Source organism: Syngnathus acus, chromosome 9 (genome assembly GCF_901709675.1).
Source record: "Syngnathus acus chromosome 9, fSynAcu1.2, whole genome shotgun sequence".
Lineage (NCBI taxonomy): Eukaryota > Metazoa > Chordata > Actinopteri > Syngnathiformes > Syngnathidae > Syngnathus > Syngnathus acus.
This window is the reverse complement of record NC_051094.1, coordinates 14209264-14218070: the sequence shown is the minus strand read 5'-3', so window position 1 is coordinate 14218070 and position 8807 is coordinate 14209264. Positions and strand designations below refer to the sequence as shown.

At 38.4% G+C, this 8807-nt stretch overlaps 2 protein-coding genes across 4 annotated transcripts in view; one reads left to right on the top strand and one right to left on the bottom strand.

The window, feature by feature from the left end:
- The window catches only part of LOC119127745 (gastrula zinc finger protein XlCGF8.2DB-like), a 235055-nt gene that overhangs the window by 175466 nt on the left and 50782 nt on the right, over positions 1-8807 (top strand). The gene's annotated exons all lie outside the window — the stretch shown is intronic.
- On the bottom strand, positions 1074-8733 carry LOC119127747 (immediate early response 3-interacting protein 1). 3 transcript variants are annotated; one of them, XM_037259850.1, is made up of 9 exons: positions 8586-8733; positions 8088-8189; positions 7279-7997; positions 7052-7215; positions 6372-6593; positions 5352-5564; positions 4344-5248; positions 4088-4277; positions 1074-2532 (listed from the first exon to the last, which is right to left on the bottom strand). In XM_037259850.1, the coding sequence occupies exons 3-7, from the start codon at positions 7524-7526 to the stop codon at positions 5067-5069; spliced, it is 1029 nt and encodes a 342-aa protein (XP_037115745.1). In that variant the 5' UTR covers positions 7527-7997; positions 8088-8189; positions 8586-8733; the 3' UTR covers positions 1074-2532; positions 4088-4277; positions 4344-5066. The 3 variants fall into 3 exon arrangements, with proteins under 3 accessions (XP_037115745.1, XP_037115744.1, XP_037115747.1); XM_037259849.1 differs by having other exon boundaries at positions 4088-5248; XM_037259852.1 differs by lacking the exons at positions 1074-2532; positions 4088-4277 and having other exon boundaries at positions 4655-5248; positions 8586-8732.

Below are 8807 nucleotides of genomic sequence, written 5' to 3'. Positions count from 1 at the left end.
AGTCTTATCTCCCCATTCAGTTGACTTTTCCTAATTGGTGTCTGTCACTCAAACCGGCAAGCTATTGCCTCACACCAGTGTTGCCTGCTCAGGACTGATTAAGCCCACAAAACTATAAGAATCCATAAATAACCACCAAACAACACTGATCAAGACATTGTTAACTTTTTAAGTCAGAAACATCATCACTCCTGTCATATCCTATGAGAATAGAATTACTGTTAACTTCACCCCTCCAAAAAATAACTATATTTAACCTTTCATTGTGAAAATATATCGTAGGAGTTTGAATGAACAAAATCCATGCAATTGTGTAAATGTGCCCAACATCGCTTTTTTTTTTTTTAAATAGTTCTTAACCAGTTTTCATTCACGGTGACGGGGAGCTGGACCCTGATTCTGGATGAAAGGTGAACTACACCCTTGACTGGTCACCAGAAAGTCTCATGACATGCATAGAGATGGTAATGATTCACTCAGTATTTTGCCTTCACAGTGTCACCAAGGGGAATTGAGCCCAAGCAACATGACACTATCAATGGCATCCATTTGAGTGGTTTTCTTTGGTGGTCGACCGCATTTTGTACTAAATCAAGCCTACATCAAAAGGTCACGAGAAAAAACTGAAAGAGAGCACAATATTTTAGAAACAAACATTTAAAAAGTTGAATATTGTAACATCTCACTTTTGAAAATAAATTCAATTCATAAGGTAAAAAAACTTTATCTTGCATTTTTGTCTCTATTATTTATTTATTTTTCTGTTCTTATTTATTTATTTTGTATGTATTTTTAAATACTGAAAGAGAGCACAATATTTTTAAAAACAAACATTTAAAAAGTTGAATATTATAACATCTCACTTTTGAAAATAAATTCAATTTATAAGGTAAAAAAACTTGATCTTGCATTTTTGTCTCTATTATTTATATATTTTTCTGTTATTTATTTATTTTGTATGTATTTTCTATTTTATATATATTTGCATGTTGCAAGATATATATTGTTGGTAACCTGTCAGTAAATACAAATCAAACAGTAGTCACAGAAATAATTTGAATTTGACAAAAATAACAAGTAATGAAAGTTTAATGAAAAATACCTATAAAAATCTGTCGTTGAGTTTGAATTGTGGCTCAACAAAATGATTTATTTAGAAAAACATGAAAGAGGCCTGGTTGGATGGATGAATGGATGGTGAATTCACAGACTGATATGCAGATTCATAATTTTTTGTAGTCCTTATTTGTGAAGACCACATATGTGAGAGTGTATTGTACACCCGAGCTTACTGCCTACTAGTGAAACAGCATTGTTGAAAAAAAAAAAAAATCACTAAAACATACAATAATTGAATGACTGGTGAAGTGAAAATGGATGTCGATAATAGATGAGCGAAAGCAGGAATTGTGCTGTACAGATTCAAGGTTAACCTATTTTTTTTCTGCTTCACCAAAACGTTATTTTAGCAAGACAGTATCGCCCAGATACATTTAGGCTATTGTCATATTTATACATACAGTCCGCATATGTTATCACCGCCTGATGTGTGCTGACAAATGCTGTTTGATGAACATGCACATTTTCAAAGTATCAAAGTTATACATGAGTTTACCTCTGTTTGCATTTGAAAATTCTTCCGCAAAATCTACAATGCAGATGTTACACCTTTTCACCCCACCAGAGAGATTCTGGCATAGATTCCTTGTGGTTAAAACAAAGATATCTTTATTCGGATTACATTACAAATTTTGTGTGTACAAAACGTTGGGCTCTTGTTTTGTCAATTAGTAAATTTGTACCCGAGTCGAGTGCTTCAGAACCACGGCACTAAGGGTGTCTTCACAGTGCAACTCCAGATCCTGTCATAAGATAGCGCAGGCGCAGCAGTGTTGATTTCCACGCGAAGGCCCGGGCTCAGGAAGCGGATCTTCCAGAGATGACAAGTTACCCTTAGATTGAAATCCATAAACGCTGCAAGTGTTAACCAATCTCCCACACACCAAGTCTGCAGCTTTCCCATCCATGACAGTCAAGTTGTTTACTGTTTTCTCCCTCAGTGACATGTCTCCATCATCGTCATCATCTATAAGCACAAACTCTCTCAGGTAAACCATTGCCACCTCATGGAGAGTATGATTCTCTCCTTGACCCTCCAAGGTGTGCCCGTCAACAAAGTTCAGAGTGGAGGTCTCTGTCAAGGTCACGGGTGGGTCTGTGGAATTGTCTTCTGGGCCTGAATAGGCCGATGTGCTGGAATTCACAGTCCACATGGAGATCTGTTGAGAGCCGGCATCCCTCATACATAATTTTTGCTCATTGCATGATGTATTGTCTTCGTTTGTGATCTGCTGCCTCGTGGCGGCAGAGCCATTGTCTTCAGCGTGGCCATTTTCATATTGCATTTTAAAAGCCACCTTCTGGTAGTCATGGTACACTTGCACAATGCTGCGCCCTGTTGGCGAAGAGACGGGATTGCTGGGAGACGCACCTTTTCCGAGTGTCTTCATGTACTTTTTGAGCGACTTTAGGCTGCAAAAAGTCAGAAAATGAGTCAAATTAATGATAGCAATACAAAAAAAAGGTGATTTTTTTTCATTTATATAAATTTTTGTAACTTTCCAACATGTGCAACTGAGATATAAAAATAGTGTCAAACATCCTTTCACTCTACAATGTGCCGCTACAGTTTAAAATAATTAAAATATCTGTATATGCAAAAGTTTGAGGTGGTAATATATTTTTAAAACGAGTTTCATCCATTGTTAGGGCACACAGATCTTAATAGTGCTGTTCTACTCTGACGCAAAGTCCCCAACATAATCACGTTTTAAAAGGATAACTCTTAAGTACAATAAAAACAATACAATAATAATAAGCGGCGCCTCAGAGGGGATGGGGCTTTTTCTGTTGCCGGTCCTTCTCTCTGAAATGACCTCCCCTTGGATGTTAGGCGAGCCCCCTCACTGTCCATTTTTTAAAACTCGTTAGATCTTTTTAGTCTTTGGCATTTGTGTTTCAATCAACTGTTTTCACCGTCATTGTGGTTGTCCCACTGATATGTGTGATGCACTTTATTACAGCTGCAGCTATATGGATAAAGTATTATATTGTACTGGATTGTAATACAATACAATAATCATTTCTTGTGTTATTTTATGATCACAGTAGTCCTCACAAGGACCTTTTAAGCAGAACAAACTGTCTTTTACAACTGGCCTCACTGAATAAATAAATGGTAGTAGTACTCTTAAGAGAAGCAAAAATAACATAGCTCCCTGACTTCTTTGAAAATCGAAAGAGCGAAATAATGGAGACAGTTGTTCCAGCCATAAAACACAAAAAATTTTTTGCGGCTTACATTTAACAAAAGACCATTCCATTGAGTATGCAAAAAGCATAGCATTCTGTGACGTAGCACCACACACTGACCTTCTTTCACTTGACTGATTCATAACCATGACAGAATCAGGACTCTATGAATAAATAATAACAACCATGTACATGTTAAAGCCTGCCCATCTCTACCTTGTGGTTGGGGCTGAGCAACAATGGCGACAATAGGTAAAAGATAAAAAGGATTTCAATGCATTTGATAGAACACTTTATCAGTTTGAATTCACCAAGTCTGTTTTTGTTTTAGGGATGAATGCAAGAAGCTATGCTAGCACCAAGGCATGAAATCTTCATTTCACAGTAGTAATATATCTAGCAAATCATATTTGAAATAATCATCTTGATCTTGTGTAGCACAGCAAAAAGCTCTTACGAAATCCTCTTATTCAGCAAAATCTATCACAACTTGGACAAAATCATTCATGAAGCAGCATTAGAACGTGACTTCAATACAATTGCCATACGCAACGCAATTTGACAAACACAACAGATCAGATTTCAAATATTAGAACGTTTTAAAATTAATTCAGGAAATTATGATCTTTTGAAATCTAGTTTTTTTTTAATGCTAAATACATTTGTGAATAGCAACATAATAAAAACCCTCACATCTGTCCTTAAACACTTCCCAGCCGTATTTGTAGCCTCCTTTCAAAAAAATAAATCATAAATTCAATAATAAGAAACTCACCTGGTTCAGCAGGGTGTGATGTGCAGCTCTTGCAGTGCAAACAATGAAAATCACTTTCTGGTCTCGGCAACAGAGATTGTCTGTACCCGCCCTCATTTGAGCCAACATCACTTAGCATGGCTCCCTCACTGTCATAGCAGGATGCTCCAATGGTTGACGGATGATCAGTCGCAATGCAAATAAAGGACAACTAGTGAATTAGAAATATTGTTGGATAAAATCAGAGTGAATATTGACATATCAAATAATTACCCACATTTGCAAAGAGTCCACAACTATAGGAGCACTTTTCTTAGGGGGTTAATCTGTTGGTATTTTCCAAGTTGTTGGAAGTCACTCCTATCTCTGTTGGATCCAGTGATGGCGACAACAAAAATTGTAGCTGTTTATGATTCAACCCTTTCTTTCAAACCTGGCAGAGAATTGCCTGTTGTTAGAAGACGCAGTTCTCATCTGTCACTGCCCCGCCCGAGTTAATCCTTCCTTCATCTGGTTCCTGTATTGTAAAACAACACAATATTTGTGATACACTCTAGTAAATAATAATTTCAGGAAATGTTGGAACAGTGCAGGGAAGCATGAAAATCCATTTATTTCTGTTCTACTGAGTGAAGGTGTTTCACTAAATTATAAAGGACGACAGTCTCTTACATAGTACATGAAAAATTCAAGCAGCTTTATGAGATCAAATATTGAAATGCCTCCCATTTGACATGGAATGAGGCCTACAGTAGAGAAGTAGGCTGCAGTTTATGGTCAAATGTAAAAATATTTCAGGGAAAAAATGGGACTGACACTGCCAATGAATAAATATTATAATTATGCTCATAGGTTTCCAAAGCTACGGATCAGACCGTTTTGGAAAATCTATCGACCCTGGTGAAGACAGTTGTTTTACTTTCATGATGCATCACAGAAGGAGAAGGAGAGAAGAAAAGTCCCAACATATATTTGGGGATATGACTATTTCCTGTTTCAGTCAGGTCCTGGATATCATTCCCGCTAAGTGAATCTTGCTGCCTCCGTGTTGCTGCATTTGGAAGCTGAGGTCTTGGGTAGATGACTGACATCTCGTGAATGAAAGAGTCACTTTGTTTGGTGCCAACAAACAATCCTCAAAGTGGGCCATGATGTTCAGTGGAGATGTGATGACTCCAAACACTGGTGATGCAGAAAAAAAGCAAAGAAACAAATCCAACCTATAAGTGCTACAAAGCCATTATAACTCCGAACTCAACCACAAACTCAGTTGATGTTAAGTTACCATTGTGCTTCTCTATTTCAGCCAAGCAGACAGACAACATCCACAGACTTGAGATGGTCCGCAACTTGAAGCCAAACAGACTGGCTGGCAGATAGAAGAACCAATAGTCCAAGAAGGACCAGGCACACAGTGGACTAGCACTTAAGGGAACTCTGAGATCCACTTGTTTGACGTGCTGGAGCATAGCTTCATCCATTTGAGCGGCCATTGCAACTGCACACAAAAAGATTCCACTCAGGTTCCTGTGATTAGTGTCAGCATGTACTTGAGTCAAAAGAGAATTTACATATAGGTGTTTTTACACAAAAATATTTTTACACTATAAAAACAATAATGAGTCTGTTGAGGATCCGTGACATCACAACTAACTGTAGGACAATTAATTCCTGATGTAAATGGATGTAAAATTATTTCAGCTAAATTTTCATTAAAAATAGGGACATTAGAAAATTCATCTACACAGTTTTTTAACAGTCATCCATGCATCTTTAATATCTGCTTTACTAGGCATCTCTTACTTAATTTTTTTTTCCCAGCAAGGTCTGCAGAGAAATGCTTTACAGTTCAAGGTGATGAAGCCAAGAGATCTTTCTGGATTTTGGGGTGGCTAGCAACAGAACCATAGTTCTGTATTCAGAGCTATCTGTACACAGTACCAAGATGAATTTATGGAGCAGAAAGTGGACCACCTTGGGCCATCGCCAGCCAATCATAGGGCGAGTGTCAAGACCTCATTAAGTGGGAGCCAATCCCTGTTGGCTTTGGGAGAGATGCGGCGGTACACCCTGGATTGATCGTCAAGTCAATTGTACTTTGATGCCTATACAGGCTGGGTCATTTGGAGTCTTGACCCTTATGTTGTAATGTGCGAGGAAGTAGTCAGAGAAGACATTCATAACCCAAACCACAGAACTACGAGGAAGCTAAGCCACTAGTTTACCATGCTGCTTAAGGGAAGTTTCCAACATTGGAAATTTTGAACGTGAAAACAAGACATTTACAAAAAACAGTGATGCTCACTCTCATTTTTGGCTTGTTGGTACTTGTTCTTGGACATCAGTGTTAAGATGCTCTCCCACACAAGACTCTTGGAACGGGAAGTGGCAGACAGCAAGACATCCACCTCCACACCGACATCCAAAGTTCTGTACACGAGGACTTGAACTTGCAACGTAAAGGGACCTTTCTTCAACTCATCAACTGGCTGATGGGTTTTAATGCTCTGGCGCACACAAACCAGACCTGGAAAAGTCATTCAGACAAATTACATTGGTAAAATATTAAACTTACAAAAGAAAACACTGCAGTGTCATAATAAAAGAGCTTTGGAATCTCTTTCTCCTTTTTGTGTCAATTTTAGAATTGACACACGAATTTGTTGCACAATTTGTCTTCGCTGGCTACATAAAATTATGCGGCGGGCCGTATCTGGCCCCTGGGTTTGACACCTGTGCCTTACATTATCAGCAACTCAGCCGCACCCTAATATGGATAAAAATGATGGGGTTTTGCCACTTGATTGATGTATTAATATTATATGTATTAAGATTACAGATGTTTTATTATTCATATTAATCAGAATAATATATTGTTTACACTAGTGGGGAAGCATAAATGTATAAGAAAATTTGAAAAATACGCAAATATTTGCAACACGTGTAAATATTCTGTAGGAGTTCATCGGGGAATAATAAACTTACCAACTGGGCTCAGCCGGAAGTTGTGATCAGTAATGGCCATGAGCAAAAGTGTGCGGCACAGAACCTCAGGGAAGCACAGAGGAATGTCTCTGTATTCGCTGTCTGGATAGTCCCAACCATAACCTGTAGCACCGCAAAACCTCCTCAGAAGCGCTGTGTCCATTCTGAAAAACGATCAATTGTCTCATGCTACACGGAAGCATTGCGAAGACAGTATACGATCTTACCTGCAGTTGTAGACGGCGTAAAATACGTCACATCCCTTCTTTCGGCTTGGCTTGTACAAGCAGCCCTTTCTCCAAATAAGAGCTTTGGTCACATATTTCAGAAACAGGTAGGAAAGTTTTGGGAGTTTCTCCCAGCAGAGTGTATTTGTTTTCAGTAATTTATGAGAACAGTAGATGTGCACATAGACGAAATAAATGCAGGGTACAGATAGCGAGGCCAAAATATAATTCTGAAGGCTTCTCATCATTTTATTTTTTTTACATTCAGCTTAACAAATACAAAACCTTCAATCCTGTTTGTTTGTAAGAGGAAGTTGTGGTCGGGTGACTTAAGTACGGCAGCCACAATAGGACAAGAGAACTAAAAGGCAAAAATAAATTCAAGATGGCGTCACATAAATTCTTTATTATGAAGCACGTTTACAAGAATATAAAGGATTTCATATTTAATTTACATTTCTCAAACCAAACCTTTTCGGCAATTGTGTTCATCTTAGAGTGAAATTTACTACAGAAGAGCGTGTTAAACCACTGCAGAAAAGGCATGGCATACTTACATAATTTTCGATCATTGTCACCCTATCGACATTAAATGTTCTGTTAAGTCCACAGCGTCCTGAGGTTGTGAAATTGGAGGTAAATGGGTTTGTCCATTCGTTTTCTTCATCCAAACAGCAGCAACAAAACGATACACACTGAATTCACTGCAATCAAAGGCACTGCGATGGCAAGAAAAGTATGTATCAATGGACTTGTGTTGATATGCACCCTTGAACAGGTTTTCCAGGCAAAATGTAGTTGGGGCTCACCTCTCATGACGGTACGCACAGAGCGAATCAGCGTCATCATCTGAACTTTGATGCCTGGTTCATCACCAAAACCTCCAACGCCCTGGTCCACGCCCCATCCAACTACACACAACAAATGTTTTTTTTTTCTAGTTCAACCTTTTATTCCAACACAAACACATTAGGTATAATAACACCATCAACTTCAAGCCAACAAAAACAAAATAAGACAGCCACACAACACACAGTAACAACAATCTTGCACCTGTCATTCATTTAAGCGCGAACGTTCACGTAATGATTGTATGAATCTAAATTGAAAGTAGCTTGAGTCGAGGAGAGAAACTAAAACGTTTTAATAGTGAACGTTTCTTACTATCCCTTCACTGGAAAGGTTATGTCAACCTGGGTCAAGCAGCATTACTTCTTGCCGTTAGCAAGGTAGCTAACATTAACCGTATCAACGACAAAACAATAACATTTCCGTATACTGAAGGCAATGTAGTTACCATAACTTACTTCTACTCAAAAAACGTTCTTCGTGCAGTACTGCTACAGCATTCACGCAGAGAATTGCTGCTTGGATCAGTGAGTAAAGAGTAAATGCCATGTTCCCTCAATGAGCAGTTAGCAAGAGCAATTTACGTCTGACGTCAGCTATGGCGGCCTGGGAGGGAAAAACTAAGCTTCGTTAGAGTTGTCCAAGTTACAAATTATGTACGGATTAATACAACTAGGGAG